Raw genomic sequence first — 25610 nt, 5'->3', positions numbered from 1 at the left:
CCTCTAGTCTGCTGTTGGAACTCTACATAATATCTTTTATTTCAGTCAATGTATGCTTAATTTCTAGTTGGTCCTTTTTCATAACCTCGAGGATCTCACTAGATTTCTTGAGGGTCTCACTAAATTTATTGGCGGTTTCTAGAAAATTCTTGAAAAACCTTAAAAGTGTGGTTTTGAACTCTGTATCCAGTAGCTTGCTTTCCTCCATTTCTGTCATTTGTGACCTGTTTCTTTGTCTCTGCATTTTTTATGTTTCCCTGTGTTGATAGAGTGGCTTTCTGGGTTAGGTGTCCTATGGGGCCCAGTGGCTCAGCCTCCCCTATTACCTGAGGTGGACACTCTTGGTGCACCCCTTTGTGGGCTTTGTGCACAGTCTTGTTGTAGTTAAGCCTTGATTGTTGTAGGTATCACTGGGAGGAATTGACCTCCAGGCCAATTGGCTATGAGAATCAGCTGTGTCTGCAGTGGGAGAACTTCTGAGCTGGAGACACCCTTCTGGGGCAAGACTTGCTTCAGTGGGGCTTCGGTGCTCACTGAGTCTGCCCCCTGAGTGTGTCCCTTATGGATCTGAGGAGTTGTAATCTGGATGGTCCCACTCTGACCACTGGGTACACTGGCTCTAGGATCACTAAGGAGGTGCTAATTTAGCCTCTGCCTGAGGCTACCCAGCAGGAGCTATGGAGAGATTCCTCTTTTTTGTTTGGGGTTTTGGAGATGCCCAGATGAGGCCTAGCTGTGAAGCAATGCAAGCTGCTGTGGGGCCTTTGGCCTTCTTTTGGAAGTTCTGGGTCTCTCTGATTCAGCTGCAGTTTGTTAAGTAATTTTCAGGTTGCAAAGGGCCAGGCCTTTCATATGCAAAAGCCTCTGTGCACAGCTTGGGTGGGGCGGGGTCTCAGGGGATCCCCAGTCCTACCCTAAGAGGCCCCGAGTCTCAGTGTCCCGGTAATTGCTGCAAGCACCTCTGAGAGAAAGCTCTCCTCGAGTTCCACCCGATGCCAGATAGTCCAGTTTCTCCCCATATGAATCTGGGTCCCCAGAGACTCACCCGGAACTGGAGTTCAGAGCAGTCGGGAGCTTGAGACTCTCTCCTGATTGAAAAAAAAACCATGTTCTCAGTTTCCAGCACTTTCCAAGTGTGCTACGTCCTCAGCTGCCAGCCCTTTCCGCAATTTCTGGTGTTTACCTATGCTGCCATCTTGGTTTCTCTCTGGGCTTTTCTTATTGTTCTCTTTCTAGTTTTTAAGTTGTAGGGTTAAATATTTTATTGTTGATTTTTCTTGTTTTTTGAGGTAGCCCTATAGTGCTATGAACTTTTCTCTCAGGACTGCTTTTGTTGCATCCCAGAGATTTGGGGTTATTGTGTGTTCATTTTCATTTATTTCCAGGAAGTTTTTGATTTCTTTCTTCATCTCATTGGTAACCCATTTATTGTTTAGTAACATGCTATTTAACCTCCATGTGTTTGAATGTTTTGGGTTGTTTTTACTGTAGTTGATTTCAATCTTCATGAACTTGTAGAGGTTTGTTTTGTGTCCTAACATGTGATCTATCTTTGTGAATGATCCATGTGCACTTGAGTAGAATGTATATTCTGAAATGATCTATAAATGTCAATTAAGTTCATCTGATCCAGTGTGTCCTTTAGAGTCAGTTTTCTTGTTAATTTTTTGTCTGGAAGATCTATCCAATGAAGTCAGTGGGGTGTTACAGTTCCCTACTATGACTGTATTTGTCAGTCTTTCCCTTAAAGTCCTCCAGAAGTTTTTTATATATTTGGGTGCTCCTATATTGGGGGCATATATGTTTACCAGGGTTATATCCTCTTGTTGGGTGGATCCCTTTAGTATTATGTAGTGATCTTTGTTGTGTCTGGTGATGGCCTTAATTTTGAAGTCTATTTTGTCAGGTATGAGTATTGCTACCCAAGCTTTTTTTGTTTGTTTATTTCCATTTGCATGGAAAAATTTTTTCCATCCCTTCACTCTCATCCTGTGTGAGTCTTGTTCTGAGGTGGGTCTCCTATAGACAGTGTATAATTGGGTCATGTTTTTGTATCCATTCAGCTACTCTGTGTCTTTTGATTGGAGCATTTAATCCATTTACATTTAAGATTATTATTGATACGTACTTATTTATTGCCATTTTAATTCTGTATGCCTATGCTTCTCTCTATTTCTTCTCATTACAGCAGTCCCTTTAGGATTTCTTACAGTCCTGGTTTGGTGGTGATAAATTTCTTTAGCCTTTTTTTTTTTTTTCTGTCTGGGAAGTTCTTTATTTCACCTTCTATTTTGAATGAGAGCCTTGCTCTTCATTACCTTGAATATTTCTTGCCATTACTTTCTGGCCTGTAGAATTTCTGTTGAGAAATCAGCTGACAGCCTTATGGGAGCTCCTTTGTAGGTAACAAATTCCTTTTCTCTTGCTTCCTTTTGAGATTCTCTCTCTGTCTTTAATTATTTGGCATTTTAACTATGATGTGTCTGGGCATAGGCTTGTTTGGCTTGTTCTTGCTTGGGACTCTGTGCCTCCTGGACTTGTATGACTTTTTCCTTCACTAGATTAGTGAAATTTTCTGCCATTGTTTCTTCAAAGACATTCTCTATCCCCTGCTCACTTTCTTCTCCTTCTGCAGTCCAGTTATGAATATTGTTGTATTTCATGTTGTCCCACAACTCCTTTAAGCTGTCCCCCTGTTTGTTTTTTTCTTTCTTTATTTTTTGTTCTCTGATTTAGTGATTTTTTTTTCTACCCTGTCTTCTAATTAACTGATCTGATCCTAAGCTTCCCCTAATCTGCTATGTATTCCTTCTAGTGTGTTCTTTATTTGTGCTGTGCCATTCTTTGTTTCTGACTGGTCTTTTTTCATAGTTACTATCACTTTTCTCATGCTGTTGAGCATCTTTGCAATCATTATTCTGAAGTCTATATCAGATAAATTTATTATATCCGCTTCATTTAGCTCTCTTTCTGGAGAATTCTCTTGTTCTTTCATTTGGGGATTTTGTTCTTTCATTGTCTCCCCATTTTGGCTGCCTGTTTGGGTTTGTATCTATGTATTAGGTAGATGTGCTTCGACTCTAGTTCAGGACAGTGATAGACACTGTTTCTGACTAGCCCTGAGTACCCTGTTTGGGGCTATCAGCAATCATAGCTTGTGGCTCCCTCTGCTGAGGCTGGATGCCTTTGGAAAGGATCAAGATGTGCAGGGGGTGCGGGTCTGCATTTCCTACCCCCCACCCCAGAGGATATCAGGCAAAGGCTGACTAGACATCTGCCTCTGCCTACAGTCTGATTGTTATCGGCCTTGATTGGCCTCAGGCTATAGATCACATGGTGGGGCAAGACAGTGGTTCTCAACCTTGGCTACACATTAGAATCACCTGGGAATCTTTTTAGAATCCTGATTTCTGGGCCTCATCCTCCGGAAATTCTGTTTCTTTGTTATGGGGTGGGGCCATAACATTAGTAACAAAGGAACAGAATTTCCGGAGGATGAGGCCCAGAAATCAGGATTCTAAAAAGATTCCCAGTGTGCAGTCAAGGTTGAGAACCACTGGGTTAAGAGGTCTTCCAACAGGATATGGCAGCTGCCTTTCCCCCAGGCCAAAACTGCCTGGAAAGCAAAGGTCTGTAGGAGAAAGATGTCCTCCGCAGCATGAGGGAATGACTCAGCACAGGAAACTGGGGGGGCTGCCCTCTGAGTTCCAACCCCAGAGCCCCCAACCCTGGACTCTCCTCACATAGCTCCAGTCCACTCTGTCCTTCCTCTGCTGGAGCCCAAGGTGAGTGGCTGCACATGAAATTTTATGTGTTGGCCCTTTAAGAGGGTACCTGTGTTTCCAGCCCTTTCTCTCTGGCAGACAGCAAACCTGCTTTTCACAGCAAGGTGTTATGTGGGCACCTTTCTCAGTTCTGGTGCTCTGGGCTGGAGAGCCCACCTTGTGGCTTAGACCTCAGAGTTGTCAGTGGGGACCTTCAGCTGAGATATCCCTCCGGATATTTAGCTGCTGTCTATGGGAGCCCAAACACCCCTTTCACATTTCTGCACTTTCTACCAGTCTCATTGCAGTCTCCACTTTCTGTCCTTGGTTATCAGGTTCTCTCCAGCTGACCTTCAGTTGATTTTTCAGGGTAGTTCTTCTGTATTTTAGTTTTATTTCCAGTTTGGTCCTGGGAGAGTGTCAGCATAGCTTCCCACTGCCATTTTTAATCTCTCTCATTTTTTTTTAAATCGTCCATTGTATATATGTACCCCACATCTTTTTATTATTATCATTGATTTCAGAGAGGAAGGGAGAGAAAGAGAGAGAGACACATTGATGATGAGAGAGAATCATTGATTGGCTGCCTCCTGCACACCCCCTACTGGGGATGGAGCCTGTAACCCGGGCATGTGCCCTTGACTGGAATTGAACCTGGGACCCTTCAGTCTGCAGATCAATACTCTATCCACTGAGCCAAACTGGCAGGGCTATACCACATCTTCTTATCCAATTATCTATGGACTAGAAGCCGTTGCACAAAGGTTCGCACAATAGGCCTTCCTTCCCCTGGCTGCTGGCACCGGTTATCCTCCGGCACCCAGGACCCAGGCCTTTGGTCCAGCCTCAGCGAAGCCAAGCCTCTTCAGTCTTCAGTCTTCAGTTGTCAGTCTTCAGTCCGGCCGGAGCTTTCAGTCTTCGCTCGTGCCTGCGTATGCAAATTAACTGCCATCTTTGTTGGGTTAATTTGCATACTCATCCGATTGGCTGGTGGGTGTAGCGGAGTGACACCAATTTGCATGTTTCTCTTTTATTAGTGTAGATATACATCTAGGTTGCTTCCATATCTTGGCTATTACTGGTAATGCTGCAGTGAACACAGAGGTGCATATGTCTTTTTGGATTAGTGGAGTTTTTTTTCTTTGTATAAATACCCAAAGTGGAATTGCTGAGTTGTATAGCTGTTCTATATTTTACTTTCTGAGGAACCTCCATCCTGTTTTACATAGTGGCTGCACCAATTTACAATCCTAACAACAGTGCACAAGGGTTTCCTTTTCTGAACATTTTCGCCAACACTTGTTATTTGTCAATTTATGGATGACTAGAGGCCCAATTCACGAAATTTGTGCAAGGGGCTTGGCCCCCACTTCCACCCCCATCTCCCCTCCCACCCGCGGCTTCCAGAAGGACAGAAGGACCTCTGGTCTAATTAGCATATTACCCTTTTATTATTATAGATAGCCATTGTGACAGGTGTGAGGTGATGTCTCATTGTGGTTTTAATTTGCATTTCCCTGATGATTAGTGATGTTGAGCATGGTTTCATATGTATGTTGTCTTGGGAGAGTTGTCCTCTGCCCATTTTTTAATTGGATTGTTTGGGTTTAGGGGGTATTAAGATGTATGCGTTCTTTATATGTTTTGCATATTAATTCCTAATCAGATGTATCCTTTATGAATGCCTTCTCCCATTCAGTAGATTGGCTTTTTATTTGATGGTTTTCTTTCTTGTGCAAAAATTTTTTAGTTTGATTTAGTTCTATTTTTTTATTTTGTTGCCCTTGTTTGAGGAGACATATCCAAAAAGATATTGCTAAGGGCAATGTCAGAGATTTTACTGCCTATGTTTTCTTCTAGGAGTTTTATGGTCTCAGATCTTATATTTATAAGTCTAATTCATTTTGAGTTTATGTTACATGTGGTGTCAGAGGTGGTCTAGTTTTATTATTTTGCATTTATGTGACCAGTTTTCCTAACACCATTTATTGAAGAGACTGTCTTTACCCCATTATACAGGGTGGGACAAAAGTAGGTTTATAGTTGTAAGTATGCAAAAAACAGAGTTTATTCTTCTATTATTACTTATTAATTATTGTATTACTTTCCATACAAACAACCGTAAACCTACTTTTGTTCCACCCAGTATATCCTTCCTTGCCTTCTTTGTCATGGAATAATTGAGTGCATAAGTGAGGAATTTTTTCTGGGCTCTCCATTCTATTCCATTCATCGATGTGTGTGTTTTTATGCTAGTATTTACTGTTTTGATTGTTGTAGCTATATAGTATAGTTTGATATCAGTGAGCATGATACCTTCCACTTTGCTTTTTCTAAAAATTTCTTTGGCTATTTGGGGTCTTGTGGTTTCAGAAAAATTTTAGGATTAGTTTTAATTCTGGAAGAGTGCCATTGGTAGTTTAATGGGGATTGTATTGAATCTGTAGCTTGCTTTAGGTAGTAAGCACATTTGAACAATATTAATCCTTCCAATCCATGAACAGGTATCTTCTTCCATTTATTGTATCTGTTAGGAAACTTGTGTTTTAAGTCACTTAGTTTGTAGTAATTTGTTACAGCAGCCATAGAAAACTCATACTGTTTTAATGCCTTGTCCTGCTAAAGGTTTTCAGCTCAACCTTTAAGGGTGTGTGTGTGTGTGTGTGTGTGTGTGTGTGTGTGTGTGTGTTATATTCTTCATTAGCTCTTGTCTCCAACTTAATGGCTGAAGTCAGCAAGAAAATAGGACCAGTTTTCCTTTGGCAAGTTGACTTAACGGGTACTATGCTAATAATGGGTCTCCCTCAGCCATCTTCAGTTAGATGTCCGACATCTATTTCTAAGGCAGCCCTTAGCTCTTCTGTCCTCTGTGTTTTTGCAGACCCCCACATCCCCTTGTCTCTGTCTTTCCTCACATCACATCTATTTCTCCTTCCCATGTCCAATTTAAGTCCATTCTTCAAAGCCAAGTCCAGAGTCCTGGTCTTATGAATCCTCCCTGGTTCCCTTCCCACAAAAGAAAGTGCTTCTCCCTGTAGGTTCCTTATCAGAGATCCTTATGTTATCACTTTTTTGTGTGCTTATGCTATTAATTTTTTCCTTCTATATACCTGGCGCATATAAATAGTATTTGTTAAATGAATAAGAGCAACCTTCTCAGTAGGGGGCATCTGGTCATCTGACTTTGACTCCAAATGTTCAGATTAAGGCAGGCGAGTGTCTCAACCACACACAGTGGCTAAGTGATTGAAATAGGGCCAGTATGGTGACACAGGGTCCTGTGACAAGTGTCCTGTAGGGAGAAACCACGGGTGACTCACAAGGAGGTGATTGGGACTTTGGCTTTGAATTTAGAAGTAGGAAGGAGGAAAGGAAAGAAGGATGGGATTCAGGGTTTCCTGGCAGGCACTGGAGCTGGGGCCTCTGGCTCACTGGCCTGCTCTGTTGTGTTCTCATCCCTCCTCCAGGAGCCCAGACACTGTGTCTCTGGGGTCAGTTCCTCCATGGAAGCAGTAGCTGGGTGCCAGGAGGAGGCCCTTGGTGCTAAACCATAATCCTTGAGTAGAGAGGGATTTGACTATTCTTATGGCTCCTTGCTCAGGAAGTGGCCACACCAGACACGCGTCACAATAAAGAGAAACCAGACCTGGGGAGGAGGGCTGGGCAGCTTTTCTCCTACAAAAAGGAAAAATGAAAGATGAAAAGCCATCTCTGCTGAGGGGTACTGTTCAGCCCTCTTGGCAAATATAGCAAAACCTTCTGACTTACAGTGGGGGGAACCTTCATACCCAGAGTGTAAGCACAGCTTTATGGAAGTGATGTGCACCATCTGGAAGGAAAGAGGGTAGGGTGTCCCAGGGGCAGGCAGGGATCATATTAGCGAGGACAAAGAACAGAAAGCCACCTAGGGTGAGCAAGGATGGCCAGTAAGCCAGGTTGTTTGGAAGAGGAGGGGTGGCCTGGAGACTCTTGTGCCCAGGTCAGGCATGGTAGCATTTTTACACCACGTGCTACTCTCCATGGAGTATGAGGAGATTCCCTACCCACCTTCCTTCAGATCAAGTCATTTTATCTCCTGGCACTTCATTCCCTCCCTTTCCCCCAAATGGAGCTTCACAATTATGTATCATGGTCACCCATCAACAAATGTACTTGGTACCATGAGTCGGTTGGCCCCTGTTACTGATCTCAGGCCTTTTGGTACATTGGAAGAGTGAGCAATCAGCCTGCTGTTGACACATCCTGATGTGTGGGGTGATGTGTGTGCAGAAGTACGGATGCCTCATAGGAGGCCCAACCAGGATGTTGTGTTTTCTCTTATTAAAGAAGAATTCGCACCAAACCTTTCACTCCAGAAACCCAGCATTCTTATTGCCCTTATCATCCAGGCCACTTAGCAGGCCTTGCTTCTGAATGTTGCCCATGTCCTGGACCCGCGTCAAGCTGCCTGTCCAAGACCTTCCTCCTCGCCTCATTCCTTCCTCCTCAGGGCATCACACAGCCTAGGGCAGACACCTATTTGTAGGGCAGTTTGTGGTTCTTAAATCATGTTCACATCCAAGTCCCACAACACATCATTGTCATTGCCATGTTTCATAGTTGAGGAAATTGAGGCTCAGAGAGGTCCACATTTCTTGCTTAAAGTCATAGCCTTGTGGATAGAGCCAGATCCAGTCCCCATTCTGTGGTCCAAACCTCTCCATTTCCCCTCTCATCACCTGCATTGGTTCTCAACCTTGGCTGCACATTAGAATCACCTGGGAATCTTTTTAAAATCCTGATTTCTGGGCCTCTTCCTCCGGAAATTCTGTTTCTTTGTTACTAATGTTGTGGTCCCACCCCATAACAAAGAAACAATTTCCGGAGGATGAGGCCCAGAAATCAGAATTTTAAAGATTCCCAGGTGATTCTAATGTGCAGCCAAGGTTGAGAACCACTGCCTTAGTACCTTGGACACACCCTTGTCTTGGCTTGTTATTAACACACCTGAGAGAGAGCTTGTAGAGGGTGGGGTCTGCACACAGGTACTTATTTATCTCAACAAATAGTGATTGCCTGAGCACCAGGCCCATGTTGCTCTACTAACTCAGTTACTGTAGCCAGTGCTGCTGATGACAGCAAGTTAGTGTTTGCAGACGCGGTGTTTGGGGTGGGGAGGCGAGGCTGGAGCAGGGAGGTGTTTGTGGGGGAACACATTTAGGTCCCCTATGGATCACTGGGGAGGAGGGCAGGGCAGCTTTTCTCCTACAAAAAGGAAAAATGAAGTTGCTAGAATGAATTTGAACCTCAGGGAGGAGAAAGGGCCCCTGATAACTGCTCTTCTCTGTGGCCTGAGGTGGGTCCTGGGCACCTCAAAGTCTGGATGCTCACCCATCACTGGGGCATGAGAGTTGGTGTCATTGAGCATGTGTGTGCAAGGTTTGAATGGGTGTCCTTCGAAGGAAAAGCCCACCCACTCTCTTCGGTGCAGGGTGGATGGCAGCTGTGGGACAGAAACGGTTTGCCCTGGTGACCACCTGGAACTGCCCACCTGGCCCTGGTAGCTCCTTCTTCCTCGGTCCCATTGGTTTCCTCATTGGTGCGCTGAGGTTAGACAATGGATTCTGAGTTTCCTTCCAACTCCAGGTTTCTAAGACTGACTGTGCAGTTTAGAAGGGCAGGTGTCCCTGGACAAACAAGATGGGGTGCAGATGAAGGTGTGGTCATGCAGGATAACAGGATGCTGGCACTTAATACATGGCCTGGGCTCACAGCGCCCATCACTAACCCATGGAAGGGGCTGGTCTGCAGTGCCAAGAGCTGTCCCAGGATTGTGTCCTGCCCAGGTGCTGTTGGTAGCCACACCTGAAGAAACTGGTCATGGTGACTGTGGGCCACCATGGCCATGAGTCACTTGTCAACTGAGCCTGTTGTCACCACCTTGGTGTGGCAGGCAAGCAGTGGAGCCAGATAAAAACACATTCCTTAGCGCACACTCAGAACTACTGCCCTAGGCTGCCTGGTGGAAGAGATCCAAGGCCATGCCCTGTCCTCCCCAGTGATCCATAGGGGACCTAAGTGTGTTCCCCCACACACACCTCCCTGCTCCAGCCTAGTGTGTGTTTTGGGGCCATTTCAGTTTGGCCTTCAAATTCTCTTTGCCCGCCAGCCTTCTTTTTCTGTATCCTGTCCTCCCAAACCGCAGACCCTTTGCTTTCATGGGGGTTCCTGTTGATAACAAACCAGCCTGTTCTGGGAATGGGGTCCTCTGGATTTAAGCCAGCCTGGGCCTGGCTTGCTCAGATTTTTTGTCTTTGCAAATTTTCCTGAACCTTTGCTCTCTCCTGTGTGGGAGCCAGCTTTGGGCAGAGAGCAGGGAACTGGGCAGGCAGCCTCCAACAAGAAAAACAGCTTAACTTGAACTTCCCATAAAGGAAAATTGGGGGTGGGAATTGGGCTTTCATCAGCCATCTCCCTAGTCCACTGCCCTCCCAGAGCTCAGCCACTGCGGAGTGGTGGGATGAGATCAGACCCCCATGAAGTTGTATTAGCTAAGCGCTTCCTGAGTCTTAGATGCCGTTCTGAGCACAAGTATGGCAGTGACCAGATGCTGAGAGGGCCATAAAGAGATGGGAATGAGGTGAATGCCTTTGTGGAACAGAAAACCCGGCAAGCTTGGTCCAAGGTGAGATCTGAAGCGGGCAGCGGCTTGAGAAAGGGGGTACCATGGTGTGATATGTGAGGTGGCTAGCACCCAGGTCACCTCTGCCTGGGTAAGGAGGTGGGTGATGGAGAATCAGGAGAGCTTCCTGGAAGAGATCCAGGAAGTTAGATCCATTATTTAGACTTTAAAAATGGAAGGGGTCGTAGCGACAGAGACGTGGCATCTATGTTCTAAGAGGCAGGGGCTCTGCACTTTTAGGTTGGTCAGTTCAGCTTAGCTTGCCATTGTTGGGATACCCTTGGCCCCTCACTGAGATTTATGCTGGATATCTACAGCCTCGTATGCAGTAGGCTGTGGTCACGATGTTTACTGCAGAGGCTGTTCTGATGCCTTCTGAAGGCTGGGCAGGTCTGTGCCTCACAGGATTTCCAAGCCCTATTTCCTGTCCCTCCCTAAAGAGCTGCTTTTGCATCAGCTTTGCATCAGTTTGCATTGATAACAGATTAGTTTGCAAAAACACCTTATCGTTTCTGTGCATAAGCATAACAGAATCACGCTCTGCCAGCCAGGCCATAGACCAGCAGCTCCCCACAGTGAACCCAGGTCGCTATTGGTGGTATGGAGCTGGCGCTGCCCTGCCAGGCAGGTCCCAGGGGGTGTATTGCCTCATTTGTTTGTGGGTTGGGTGTTTCTTTTTACAAATTTTCATCTGAAATTGATTTTCCGAGTTGTGTGACATGCAAGTGCTTCTGCTTCCTTTTGGGGAAACTTGGTGGTATCTTTTTATTTTTAAACTAGAGGCCTGATGCACAAAATTCATGCAAGAGTAGGCCTTCCTTCCCCCGGCTGCCGGCACCAGCTTCTCTCTGGCACCTTAGACCTGGGCTTCCCTCGCAGCCCTGGCTTGGGCCGGAAGGTCGTCCGGTCTAATTAGCATATTACGCTTTTATTATTATAGATATTTTTATTGATTTCAGAGGGGGGGGGGAGAGAAACATCAGTGATGAGAGAGAATCATTGATCGGCTGCCTCCGTACACCCTTCACTGGGGATTGAGCCCAAAACCCGGGTATGTGCTCTGACCGGAGATTGAACCGTGACTTCCTGGTTCATAGGTTGATGCTCAACCACTGAATCACACAGGCCAGGCTTGGTAGTGTTTTAATGAAAATCCCAGGGCGGTTGATCATTAAGGTTGAACCTGGACCAGAGCTCTTATGCATAGACTAGAGGCCTGGTACATGAAATTCGTGCACTCAGGTGGGGAGTCCCTCAGTCTGGCCTGCACCCTCTTGCAGTCTGGGAACCCTTGGGGGATGTCTGACTGCCACAGAGGCAGGAGAGGCTCCCGCCACCGCTGCTGGGCTTGCCAGCCATGAGCCAGGTTTCTGGCTGAGCAGCATGCCCCCTGGTGGTCAGTGCGCATCATAGCGACCGGTCATTCAGCCATTCAATCAATTTGCATATTAGCCTTTTATTGTATAGACTGGAGGCCGATGCACAAAATTCGTGCAAGGGGCTTGGCCCTCGCAGCCCCACCCACTTGTCGTTCTGGAACTTCATCCGGAAGGTTGTTCCGTGGTCTGGTCTAATTAGCATATTAGCTCTTTATCATATAGGACTAGAGGCCCAGGGCACGAAATTTGTGCATGGGGTGGGTCCCCTCAGCCCAGCTTGCACCCTCTCCAGTCTGGGACTACTGGCTCCTAACTGCTCACCTGCTTGCCTGCCTGATTGCCCCTAACTGCCCCCACTGCTGGCCTGGTCACCCCCAAGTGCCTCCCCCACTGGCCTGGTCGCCTCTTACTGCCCCCTTCTGCGCCACCACCACCCCCCTCCTCCACCACCCCCCCCCCCCCCACCGGCCTGGTCACCCCATGCAGCCTGCTGTTTGGTTATTTGGTTGCCCCTCACTGCTCCCCCTGCCAGCCTAGTAGCCCCGTGCTACCTACTGCTCAGTTGTTTGGTCACCCCTCACTGCTCCCCCTGCTGGCCTGGTTGCCCCACGTAGCCTGTTCGGTTCGTCTGTTTGGTTGTTTCAGTTGCGACAGTCGTTTAGGCTTTTATATATATAGATTATATAGAATAGGATGAGGAATTTAGGAGGGTCCCCAGAGAAGCCAGGACTAGGAGCCCTAGTGCCCTGACACCAGGCCACCGCCCACCACAGAACACCAGGAGGGTGCTCAGGGCTTGGCCTCTGTCCAGACTGGCTTCAAGGGAAAACGCCTTGGCCCCATGTGGACCAACACTCATTCAGCCTGCCCTCTCCTCCCACCATCCCCATGGAGGTCAGGCCAGGCAGGGTGTGGGTTCCTTGTCACCTGTCTCCAGGGACTACTGAGCCGCCTGTGGGAAGAGAGGGAGGCACTTCCCTCAAACAGGGCTGAAGCCAAGGCACTTCACAACCAACTGTGTGTGCCCAGCCCCACACCCCTCCTTTGTGACCCCATGGTTATAGATCTCCTTCAGCCTTCAGGTCCCCCTGTGCTACTGCACCTCCGCTTTGTTAGCCACTCCTTTTGGAGACAAGGAAAAGGCCACAAGTAAAAACCCTCAGCACAGACAGGGGCACTAGGTTGGATCTGGCCTGTTCCCAGGTGTCTGAAGGGGCTTGTGCCCAGCAACACTTCCCCCTGATCCTGTCCAAGAGCACATCCTTTGTCGGGGACTGAGGGACCAGCAAGAGTTGACCCTTCAGGGTGATTTGAGTGGTTAGAGCATTGGGCCAGCCAGTCTGTCAGATGGTATCCACCCCACCCATGCACGGTGCCGGGCATTGTGCTGGGTGACTGCAGAGAGCAACATGGGTGCCTCAGGAGCTTGCCATCGGCTACTGAGGACAAACATGGGATGCATGGCATGCAGAATTAAAACTCGAGAGTGTTCTGAAAGGTGTGGGGAGTTGTAACAGAAAGTCATGCCCAAGCCAAGGCCTCTGAACACACAAAGCAGGGATTAGGCTAAGGCAGCACTGACAGGCAGGGTAAGAGGGGGAGCTGTCTGGCAATTGCGGTGCTAAGATGGGACAGTAGCCAGGAGAGGGCGGCAGGCCCCAGCACATGGAGGGATCTGGACAGGAGGCCACGGCAAGGTCTGGGAGGAGGGGAGACTAGCGAGGAGACTGTCCAGGGGTCCTGGGGAGTAAAACGATGCAAATCCAAGCCAGGGTGGGGGCAGACCTGGTTCAGGTAGGTGGAGGGGCTCACAGGGGCCCCCAGGAAGGATTCTGGGGAGTTTAAAGCTGGTGGCACAGTCTGACAGCAGCATGAGGAGTGGGCTCCGCACTGTGGAGGTCCGCGACTTCGCTGTCAGCAAAGGAAAATTCTTCTTCTCGGCCTGGAGCTGAAGGAGCAGCTCAGCTCTCGGTGTGAGGAGCCTGTGTATGGGTGCTGGGACCTGCAAAAGGCAGTACTTGTGCACTTCCCCTCCCCCCTCGTTATATCTCGAGGAGCTTGGTCATCTGCCGTCGCCACTTCCTCTAAAGACAGTTCTTTCCAATGTCCAGTTCCTGCTTTCCCACCAGTGCCTGTATTCTATCCAGCTCAGAATCTTGAATTAAGCCAGGATTTTTGAGAGAATTTTTCTTGCTTAAACCCGCCCCCACCCCTCCCATTTTAACAGCACATTCCAGGCAGGGAAGCCACAGCTGAGGCTTCATGTTGACAGTCAGCTCACTGCCTTCCAGATAGCAAAGCATTTATCATCCCTTGCCAGCCTGGAGTCCTGTTCTCAAGCTGGAGCGAGGCAGGCCTAAGAGGTGTATGTGCTGGGAGGTGGGGAGCTTGAGCCACCCTAACGTGATATAAATGGCACCACAGCGGATGGCAGCAAACTACCTAGACTGAGAGAGCCCAGGTGAGGCCAGGTCAGACCAACACCCCTGTGCCAGGCTCCTCTGCACATCAACAACCAGCCCTCCTCCCCGCTTGGAGGCTGGGCAGCTGGCTTATCCCTGGGGGGCCTGAGGGTTCTGTTTCTGAGCTGGTGTCTCAGCTACCACCCCAGGCCTGAGCAACCGCTCCTTCTAGGAAAATGCTTTGGGCTTCAAAAGCCCACTCTCCTTCTTCTGTCAGAAGTAGGTTCCTAACAAACCCGTGACACTCGGGGCATGGAGGTATGTCTCAGGGCCTGACCTGGTGGTCTCAGTGCCCAGTTTGGCGTTTCCACATGAAAAGTAACTTTAGACTAAAAGCTTTTTCCTGGTTGATCATTTCCACTACTCCTGCTCACAAAGTCATTTCTTAAAAATATATTTAGCTTTGATCTCTGGGTGGAAAGGAAATGTGTGCCTAGAGGCATGAAGAGTACCAGCAAATTGGGGGAAAATTCAGAGTTCTCAGGATGCCGAGTAAGTTCTGACTTGTCAGAACATCTCCCTCCCGGGGCTTATCGAGAAGGGGTGGTGACTTTCTGTGCCAGTCAGCTCACGAGTATTTACTAAGGACTGTGTGCTGGATGGGGTCTCCCTGGCTGCCAGACCTCACTCTTCCTGCTCACCCACCTCCTTGGGTTGAGGGGTTGATTCCTACTCTCCGATTCCTCCCAGTTGGGCTATGAAGGTTCATTTGGGCACAAATAGTGTTTTGTGGCCTCGATGTGTGTGGCACCTCTTCCTTTGCAGCCCAGCCCCACGCCTCATGGCCTTCACTCTCAAGAGCCATGTGGGAGCTCCAAGCTGCCTGGAATCAGAGTGCCGCCCCCATCAGCAAGCATTTCATAATTGAACCATTCACAAGGGCCTCAGCTTTGGAAATCATTCTGAGTATCTTGGCGATACTGGGAGCCACTGAAAGTTTCCGGGCAGGGACAGACACAGGAAGCTTGAGGGCAGCCAGTGCACTATGCATGTTACCTCCCCAAGAAGCATGCTTGGCTCACCTTTCTAGAAAGAGTCTGGTTAGCCAAAGAGCGCACCATCTTGTGTCTGGGCCAGCGTTTCTGAGTTGAGGGCCCAGGAGTGCAAGCAGAGAAAGGAGATCGAGAAGGCCAGTGGCTTCATGTGTCATCCTGGCAACAGACCATCCGGGGCCCTGCCCATGTTGTAGACTCTCGAGTCACGAGACAGGAGACTGTAATGGAAACCAGATAGGTTGCTCAGAGGTATTTGGCACACGTCTCTTCAAATATTAGGAGGCCAGAAGGGAGGGAAGTCACAGCTGGATTTAGAGCCGTACGGGTTCTCCCTCCCTTCCCATCCCTTTGCCTGCATCACAACTCAGGAATTTCTCAGCCCTGCCCAACATCATCATCGTTGCCTCTTGGGGCCTCCTCAGTCCAGCACTCTGCACATGGGCTTGGCCCTTGCAGGGCCTACACACTTCCGCCCAGGCCCTTCCTAGTCCCCAGGCTTCACCCCATTCCATCGTTGACCAGTTTTCCAGTTTGGGGTTCAGCATATGATGGACCGTCCAGTCTGGCAGGTCTGGGCACAGCTCCCAGCTCCTCCACTTACAGTTGCAGGGACTTTAAATTCCTGCATCTCTCATCTCTCAGTTGCCTCGCCTATAAAATGGGTGTGCTGGTCCTTACATCATCCTTGAGTAAACGTGACAATCAACAATATCATGCGGGGTTGTGGGTGGACCAGGAATGGCGGCTCTTGTACTCCTGAACTCACACAGAACACCCCTGCCAGCCTGATCAGGCTCTGCCTGTTGGGACCCTGTCTTTCCTTTGAGGTCCAGTGTGGATAGCACTGGTGTCTGCAGCCCAGCCAGCCAGGAGCACATCCCTCTGCCATGTTGGAGTGTTTACATCTCCTTGCAGCTCCCCTCACGTTTTTCTCTGACGTTCTTGTCTCTCTTGCCAGAGCCTTTCATACCCTTCCCCAGCTTCGGACACGGTTCATCTTGTTACATGGCAATTGTCTAGTGCTGCCGTGTTGACCTCACCCCCTCCTGAGAGCAGTCACTAACAAGCCAGAAGTGCTCACACCTGAGAGCTGAGACGCTCAGTGCCTCACTAGGGAGAGCCAGTCACTGACCCATGTGGTGTTGGCTCTTCAAAGGCCAAACAGGAGGGTGGCTGGGCCTGGACCTTCAAAGCTGTCTCACTCCCGGGCCACTGTCCCCAGGCCTGTTGCTCTGGCTGCTGAAGGGGCTGCTCCATAGCCCGGCATGGAAAGTGTCACCCTCATGCACTCACAGACAGAAGGGAGAAGTCAGCCAGGCAGAGGCAGGAACGGAAGCCTGTTCCCAGATTTGGTCCAGGCCAGGAGAGAACAGCAGACGCAGGTGTTTCCCGGTCGTGGAGTACTGCTGTACATGGCCCCCAGAGCATGATGTCTGGACAAGGTGTGAGGACACTGAGCATAAAATGGGCACCCATCCTGGACAGCAAGGCCCCGAGCAGCCCTTCTTCCCCCTCCTCCATGCCAACTCCCTCCTTCTCCTCCTTTTTTTCCCTTAAACTCTTAATTCATCAAAGTGAATTGTCTGCCCGGGTCACAGAGCCTATATATCGGCCAGTTTATTTTCTTTGTGGTATTGATCAGGTTTTCTTGCTGAGATGACTCAATTATGAGGCCTGTGGTTGACACCACTGTCCATTTGGCAGTATCAAATTGCTCCTCCAGCTGCCACCAAGTGGCCACCACAGATGTGCCTGTCCAGTGAGGAGCAGCCACCATCCAGCTCCCCTGGGTAGAGCTCCTCCTGCCTTGTTTCCTGCTTCACTCCTGCAGCGGCTGCCCTAACGGGTCTTGGCATGCAGCATCTGCTCAGTTCCTTTTGTGGACTGTTCCACGGCACATTTCTCTTGCGTGTCAGTCCTTGCTCCTCTCCAAAGACAGCCAAAGGTCTAGAACCCTGAAGAATGCCAGTCTTTGAAAGAACAGCCCCCTTCTCCAAGTGATTTTTAAAAAAATATATTTTATTGATCTTACAGAGAGGAAGGGAGAGGGATTGAGTTAGAAACATCGATGAGAGAGAAACATCGATCAGCTGCCTCCTGCACACCCCCTACTGGGGATTGAGGCTGCAAATAAGGTACATGCCCTTGACCAGAATCAAACCCGGGACCCTTCACTCTGTGGGCCAATGCTCTATCCACTGAGCCAAACCAGTTATGGCCTCCAAGTGATTTTTATTTTAAGTGCCCATGGGCCTGCATGAGAACAGAAATCAAGTAGGTGCTCCCTAGCCAGTTTGGCTCAGTGGATAGAGTATCGGCTTGCGGACTGTAGGGCTCCAGGTTCAATTCCAGTCAAGGGCACATGCCCAGGTTGCAAGCTTGATCCCCAGTGGGGGGCATGCAGGAGGCAGCCGATCAGTGATTGTCTCTCATCATTGATGTGTCTTATCTCTCTTTCCCTCTCCTGTCCTCTCTGAAATCAATAAAAAGATATTTTTAAAATAAAGTTAAAAAAACAAGAAATCACATAGGTCAAGCATGTCAAACTCGTGGCCCACAACAAATATTTTTGTGGCCCAGTCGATATAACAGTATGTAAGACACATTTTAATAAAAATTTTGTAACTTAATTTTTACAATATCCTGTTATACATAATTATTAATAACGAACTACAATGTTCGTTAATGACTGCTTACTATAATCATGTTGCATTCATTTCCCTTACGCACACCATTTCTCTCCACCAATACTAGCAGCGAATATTTTAGCAGCCGATTGTCATGTCATTAGTCTTGGACTGACTTGTTTGGTGTGCGCAACAAGAAATATTTCGCTTTTGGAGAACAAGAAAAATAGGTTTATTTGTGTTACGCTTATTTGTGCAGTTATTCAGTGTCTGGTAAGTTAATGTTCAAGAAAAAAGATTAATTTTTATTACAGTGTTTCATTATTTTATATTAACAATTATTTATTTCAGCCCTTTGTATTCAGCATGTCTCTATCGAAATAAACCTACGTTTCTATGAAAGTTGAAGCTTTTGTTTTTTTGCGGCCCACATAAACTTAAACCTTGTTTATTTGGTCCGTGTTAGCCTTTGAGTTTGACATGCTTAATGTAGGTGCTGTGGGGTGAAGCCCACCTCCAATCCAGGCCTGCTCACTTCCCAGGTGCCTGGTTCACAGATGTCATTGTCAGACAATGCAAGAGCCTGAAATAGGCCTGAATAGGTCTGCCCTTCAAACTCACTTGTGGGCATGTTGTAGATGTGACCATCCAGATGGGGGTCCCCAAGGGAGTAGCCTCAGTGTGTCAGGCACTTGGGAACGTGAACAGAACTGGGGCCTCTTTTACTCTCTCACTGGCAGTAACCACCTGTGTAGTCTAAGCGTAGTTTGAACTTAGGGGAACATGGAGCTGTGGACCCCATCCTGCCCTGGAAGGGTCTGCAGCCTAAGTTGGGAGCAGAGTACACTCTTTCCAAAGCTTAAAAGTACTAACATATGGTGTGAGTCCATCTGGTAATTTCCAGGAAAGGTACCTCTAGAGCAGTGGTTCTCAACCTTCCTAATGCCGCAACCCTTTAATACAGTTCCTCATGTTGTGGTGACCCCCAATTTCATTGTTACAGATTGAACATAATTAAAGCATAGTGATTAATCACAAAAAACAATATGTAATTATATATGTGTTTTCCGATGGTCTTAGGCAACCCCTGTGAAAGGGTCGTTCGACCCCCAAAGGGGTCGCGACCCACAGGTTGAGAACCGATGCTCTAGAGAGAGACAGCAAAGCAAAGGTTGCCTTAGGGGTGAGGGGTGAAGGGTGGGGGGGGAGAGCAGGGTTGACTGTGGACAGCCTGACGGAACTTCCTGCCATTCTGGAGCACTGATCTGAAGTTAGATTTTAGAAAGAGACAGGCGCAGGCAAGCGGATGCTCAGGGTGTCACAGAGCAGCGCTGGCGGGCCCTGCTCTAGGCCCTCGGTGGAGCACAGTCACTGAGCGCTTGCCGGGGCCCAGGCTGTGCCAGCACAGGAGGAATGCAGCCACCAACCAGGCAGGGGTGGCCTCTCCTCACGGGCTTACACTAGGCACTGGACAGACAAAAATGAACAGAGTTCCAGGAGGAAAGTAAAATGTGGCATGCGGGTAGCACCAGGCAGGTGGGGCACAGGGGAGCGCAGAGCCAGGGCTGCTGGGGTTGGGGTCTGAGAGGTCAGGAGCCCATCTCCCAACGACTGAAGAATTGTTCAGTGGGCAAGAGCTCACTGTCATGTCTGACCGAGTGGCAGCCTCTGCCACAGTGACTTCTCAGCCCTGGGCCGCCCCAGCCTCCCAGGGCTTCTGCAGAAGGCAGGCTCCACAGGGCCCAGGCTGGCACCTGACCTGAGGCAGAGTCTTGGAGGACGTTCTGGCTTGGGATGGGCCCTGTGTTGGCACTGGCATGGATTTTACAACAGCAGCCATTGTGGGGCTCACTGGTGGTTGACCCAGGTTCTGACTAGCCAGGTGGATCCCAGGAGGCATTGCTTTCCACACACCACCAAGGTCACAGGTGGGAGAGGGGGCCGAGCCACGCAGGTCTCAAACAGTAAGCTTATGAGGTTCCTGGCTTCTCATTAGATGTGAGAGAGAAAAAGTGGGCTTCAGTCCTTAGCTTGCCAGGCCCCACCAAGCGCTGTGCCTGTTTCCTCTCTTGCAGGGTGCGAACTTGATCAGGTTGTAGAGAGTACCAGTTGAGGGGTGAAAGAGGCAGGCTCTGTTAATTTGGGGCACAGACTCTACACGTGGATGGTATTTCCACAGCAACATACTATTGCTCTTGTTGGGCCCAAAGACGTATATAAACCTGAGCAGAACTGAAGTGTTGGTGTGGTGGCCTTCCCTATGCACAGGGCATCTCTGGGCACAGGCCCCTCTCCCCAGAGAGCGTCCTGGCCCCTGAGCATCCTCAAGCAGCCCCTAGAAAAGGCTGTACCTTGCACCCAAAGGTGGGTGCTTGTAACCCATACATGGCTCCCAGCTCTGCCTGCGGACCATTCAGGTCTTCTCTCTGCTAGGCCACACACTCAGCACTGTACCCTTTCTTTGTTGTTGTTGCTGGGTTGACATATGGCTTCTTTGGTTTTCACACTTTTCCTTTATTTATTTGTTGTTTATTTATTAAAAATATTTTTTATTGACTTTTTACAGTGAGAAAGGGAGAGGGATAGAGAGTTAGAAACATCGATGAGAGAGAAACATCCGTCAGCTGCCTCCTGCACACTCCCTACTGGGTATGTGCCCGCAACCAAGGTACAGCCCTTGACCAGAATCGAGCCCGGGACCCTTCAGTCCTCAGGCTGATGCTCTATCCACCGAGCCAAACCAGTTAGGGCGCACGTTTCCTTTTTTAAAAAAATAGAGAGGGGAAGGGAGGGAGAGATAGGAACATCAATGATGAGAGAGAATCATCGACCGGCTGCCTCCTGCATGCCCCCTTCTGGGGATCAAGCCCACAACCCAAGCTTGTGCCCTGGCCTGGAATTGAACCATGACCACCTGGTTCATGGGTCTATGCTCAACCACTGATCCACACCAGCTGGGCCCACTTTTCCTTTTGTCATCTTCTCATCCATTTGTACTGGTTCTAAAACTGAGACTTGGAGAGCAGGGACATGGGGGGCATTCACCACCACCTGAGGGATTTGAGCTGAGAGCCCCAAAATGGGGTGAGTAGGGAGATAGGTAGCCTGGTAGTTCCTCCAAGGCCTCCCCAGTACCTGAGCACAGGATGGCCAGGTAAACCTGGCCCTGAGTGGGGGACCAGAGGAGCTGTGTGGAGGGCTTGGGAAAGCTGAGTCCTGGATTCCCAGTAGAGGTGAGGAGGTGACACTCCTGGGGGCCCTGGACGAGGATGCAGGGGTTCCTCCCTCAGGGAGCCGCTGCCTTCAGTGCCTGCACTGAGGGGGCTGTCTGGCCCCGTGATCTCAGCCCGGAAGGTGTGGTTTTAGGCTTCAGCTCCCCTCAGTGCACCAGCAGAGCGTCTCATGTCAGGCAGTCAGCTCACTTCCCTCTCTGGCAGCCACCGGATTTGTGAACGTCCTATTTTCCCATAATCAAAAGAAGTGAAACTGCCCCGTGAAATAGAGTGGAATGCCCCAGAACACCTAGGGCAGACAGGGTCTTTTCCTTATGAAGTCGTTAGCAGAAGCTGGAGGGCAGCCCTTGCCTCTCCCGTGAGGTCCCCTAGAGGATGGTGCACCACAGAGGACAGCCAGCAGGTCCAGGTGGTGACAGTCCCAGGTCAGCCCCACACACCAGCCTTGCTTCCTTCTTGCCCTCCCCCTTCCTGTCCCCCTTCCTGTCCCCTCTCCCTCCTGTACTGATCTCCTTTCTCACCTGTGCCATTTCCTTCTTAGACTCCCTGGCTTTAGCCAAGTTGAGAACCACCAACTTCCCTCTAACTCTTGGTGGGGAGTGGGGAGGATACGAACAGGCTAGGCCTGGCCTGGAGTTCTGCTCAGTCCCCATGGAGGGAATAGACACATGGGGAAAGTAATAGTGGTCAGAGGTGAAGACAGTGTGGTTGCCCAGTGCTTACTGTTTGCCAGGCACACTCCTGAGCACACACATGCAGCAGGCCACAGAAGCCGGCACATGGTCCCGTGAGCGCCTGTCACCCCATTTCACAAAGAGAAAAACAGAGGCCCAGTGAAGCCGCTTATCCATGACCACATAGGTAGAAGGTGGCAGGCCTGCCCTTGCATGTCAGTGACCTGGCTGCTCCTGTAGACTGAGCCGCTGGGTGTCCTCAGGAGCCCTGGGAGGGTTTTTCATGTGTGAGCAGAAACTGCTGCCAGCCATTAGGAAATGGAGTGAGTGTGTCTGTGTATGTGCCATGCATGTATGAGTGTCTGATTTTTTTTTTCATGGCTAATCCTCACCCGAGGATATTTTTTCAATTTTTAGAGAGAGTTGCGGGGAGAGAAACACTGATGTGAGGGAGACACATCCATTGGTTGCCTCCTGCATGTGCCCCAACCAGGGCCAGGGATCAAACCTGCAACCCAGGTATGTGCCCTTGACTGGAATCGAACCTGTGACCCTTTGGCGCACAGGGAATGCTCTAACCACTGAGCAACATAGGCCAGGGCAAGTATCTGTGATTAAGCATGAGAAATTAAACATGTCACACACTGCTGTTCGGGGTTGTGTGTGATTAAACATGCCAGAGTGCTGTTCAGATGTGTGTGCCCACACATGTCCATGAGAAATGACTTCCAGGCAGCGTAACATTTGGCCCGAGCAGGGCAAGCCTCTTCTTCCCTCAGCTCTTGTCAAACATGACACTTACCGTGTTCATTCAGCCATGGGACCTCCTCTCCACTTTAGACCTGCTCGCCTCTCAGGAGCCTCCCCCTGCCTGCTCTGGAGCATGCATTTTGAGGGATTTGCCATACCCAGTGATCCCTGAGAGAAGGAGCCCCCGCCTTCATTGCAGGAGCGTGTGGTTTGGAGTGTGTGCTCTGTCACCCGTCTTGCCATTGGCTGCTGTGTTCGGCATCTCTGGGAAGCTATCATGCACATCCTGACCCCGTGATCTCCCACCTGCAGTGGACGTGGCATGGCTGGAAGGCATCCTGGGGCCTCCTCCTCTGAGACTCATTCTTTTACCTTCTTCTGTTCCCCAGCTGGTCAGCGAGAAGGTCGGAGGGGCTGAAGGGACCAAGCTTGACGATGACTTCAAAGAGATGGAGAAGGTAATGGGAAGAGTGGTGTGCCCTGTCTCATGTCTGGCACCATTTACCGAGTCCCTCATGAGGCCCAGCTCTGACATCTAGGTCAAGGCTTATCAGGATGGACTAGAGGCATCAGGTGTCCCTCAGCCCTGGGCAGGCACCAGCGGGGACATGGTGTAATGAACAACAGGGAGGCCAGGCAGCCCTCGCAGCAGCGTGTAGTTATGTGGGCTCCGAGGCAGGCAGGGACTGGGGAGCAGGGCAAGGGCTTTCCAGGGGCCCCTGGTTTAGCCTTGGGTGCCCCAGTGATTTTGAAACCACACATGTTGCCTCTTTACAGAAGGTGGATGTTACCAGCAAGGCTGTGGTGGAAGTGCTGGCCAGAACCATCGAATACCTGCAGCCCAACCCAGGTAGGGGCACCAGCTAGCTGCAAGTTCTTCTGGTTACCACAGCATGAAGAAGGAACGTAAGGGATCACAAAACTAAAATGTCATGGGGTAGGTGGGTTTTCGGCATGGCTGGGTCCAGGTACCTAAAGAATGTCCTTGGGGTCATGCATTTCTTTTTTGCTTCATCTGGCAGCTCTCATTCCTTGTGTCAATCCCAACCTTAAATCACCTTTGCAGCTAACAGTCCCAGCAGAAAAGAGCACCTCCCCCGACACCCCAACCGATTCATTGGGTCAATTTGAATTGGGTGTTCATCCTAATTTGTCAGGCACCAGCCACATGCTCGCCTTTGGAACATGAAGTGGGGTCTCTTAGGATGAGAGGGAAGTGGGGACCTTCCCTCAAGGAATATCCAAATGCTAGTTCCTATAGCAAGAGGCAATGGACGTGGAACAGGTACCAAACCCAGGCGTCTCCATTCAAGGCCTATGCCAGGGACAGACCCAAGTGGGCAGAGGTAGGAGCACAGCTGCTCCCCCACCTCAGGAGGATATCCACGTCTGGGATGCCTGTACCTGCCCACCACCACTTCTCTGGCTGCTCCACCGCGCCATTGAGGGGAGGGCCCAGTCAGAGCCATGCTCCAGGATGAGGAGGCCCTGAGGGCTCCTGAAGAGCCGATCACCTCATGCCCACTGCCCATGATCCTTTGTGGCCAAGAAGAACAGAGTAGGGCAGGCCTGCTCAGGGGCCTCGTATCCTGGTTGTCAACAGGCATGGCAACCAAGTGCCTTGGGCCAAGGGAGTACTTTAGAAATACGTGGGCCTTGGGGAAGAGCCAGGAGCACCCAGGGCAGTGGCAGTGCTAGCTGAGCACAGGCCTGGTGGCTCCTGGAGAAACCACCCACATGCCCACCCGGCCCATTCTTTTCCAGCCTCACGGGCCAAGCTGTCGATGCTCAACACGGTATCCAAGATCCGTGGGCAGGTGAAGAATCCTGGCTACCCGCAGTCGGAGGGCCTGCTGGGCGAGTGCATGATTCGTCACGGGAAGGAGCTGGGTGGCGAGTCCAACTTCGGTGAGGGCCGCCATGACGGCCTCAGCAGGTTGCATGGGCAGGCGGCCAGGCTGAGGGAGGGAGGGCCAGAGCCTCCCCATACTGGTGAGCAGGAGGGCACTTCCCTCCCATAGCTCCAGAATCTTCTCTAGTGCTGGCTGGTCCCATGCGGGGAGGGAGAATCCCAGCACCACCTAAAGTGTTAAGGCTGAGGGAAGGCCTCCCCCTCACACCACAGCGCATTCAGGGCAAATCTGGTCCCTTCTGAGAGTGTGGAGGGGCAGGTTGCTTGACACTTGTCATTACCAGCCCTAGGCCACTGGCTCAGGAACAGACGTGAAGGTCTGTTGCTCTGATTTCTGGTCAGTCCTTCGCTGTGGGGTCATTTTAAAAGTTGGGGGTGTCTTGGCCCCACAGGCATCCTGTGATGGCTCTTCCCCCACCCCACACCCCCACAGGCGATGCCCTGCTGGATGCAGGGGAGTCCATGAAGTGCCTGGCAGAGGTGAAGGACTCCTTGGACATAGAGGTCAAGCAGAACTTCATCGATCCCCTGCAGAACCTGTGTGACAAAGACCTGAAGGAGATCCAGGTACGCCTTGACGCCCTGTCCCTCATGCTGACCCCCTATAGCCCTCAGGGGTCCCACATGGGTCCCTCACTCAGTGAGCCTCTTCCCATCCTGGGCCCCTGCTCGGCTCACCTCTGTGCGTACTTGCTGTGAGCAGGGCTGCAGGGCATTGGAGGCCCTGCAATTGACCCTCGCCCTGCCCCCAGCACCACTTGAAGAAGCTAGAGGGCCGCCGCCTGGACTTTGACTATAAGAAGAAGCGGCAGGGCAAGATCCCCGATGAGGAGCTGCGCCAGGCCCTGGAGAAGTTCGAAGAGTCCAAGGAGGTGGCTGAGACCAGCATGCAAAACCTCCTGGAGACAGACGTACGTCCATGTGCCCGGGGACTACCCTTGCTTGGGAAGCCCCTGACACCAATGCCAGCATCCAAGGGCTCAATGCCAGTTTAGGAGGTGAAGGAAATGAAGGGGGAGCAAGGAGCAGAGGGGGGCAGCAACTGGCACCCTGAGGCTTTCGGTGTTTTGGGCCCTTCACCCTTTTCCAGCTGCAGCTGTAAGGTCAGCCGGGCCCCAGGGCTTGGGGCAGTCTGGGAAGGCTCCTTGCAGGA

At 50.1% G+C, this 25610-nt stretch overlaps 1 protein-coding gene across 7 annotated transcripts in view; it reads left to right on the top strand.

Moving 5' to 3' along the window:
- The window catches only part of SH3GL1 (SH3 domain containing GRB2 like 1, endophilin A2), a 49740-nt gene that overhangs the window by 21347 nt on the left and 2783 nt on the right, over positions 1-25610 (top strand). For 3 of the 7 annotated variants that reach the window (XM_036312586.1, XM_036312582.1, XM_036312583.1), the window contains 5 exons: positions 22935-23003; positions 23323-23451; positions 24310-24453; positions 24850-25024; positions 25210-25368. In XM_036312586.1, the coding sequence (XP_036168479.1) occupies positions 22981-23003; positions 23323-23451; positions 24310-24453; positions 24850-25024; positions 25210-25368 (630 nt within the window). In that variant the 5' untranslated portion in view covers positions 22935-22980. Of the gene's footprint in view, positions 1-22934; positions 23004-23322; positions 23452-24309; positions 24454-24849; positions 25025-25209; positions 25369-25610 lie in introns of those variants that run through there. The other 4 variants (XM_036312587.1, XM_036312584.1, XM_036312585.1 and 1 more) reach the window with 2 other exon arrangements.

The sequence above is a fragment of the Myotis myotis genome, unplaced genomic scaffold (genome assembly GCF_014108235.1).
Source record: "Myotis myotis isolate mMyoMyo1 unplaced genomic scaffold, mMyoMyo1.p scaffold_m19_p_6, whole genome shotgun sequence".
Lineage (NCBI taxonomy): Eukaryota > Metazoa > Chordata > Mammalia > Chiroptera > Vespertilionidae > Myotis > Myotis myotis.
The sequence above is the reverse complement of the archived record's forward strand: the minus strand, read 5'-3'. Positions and strand labels throughout refer to the sequence as shown.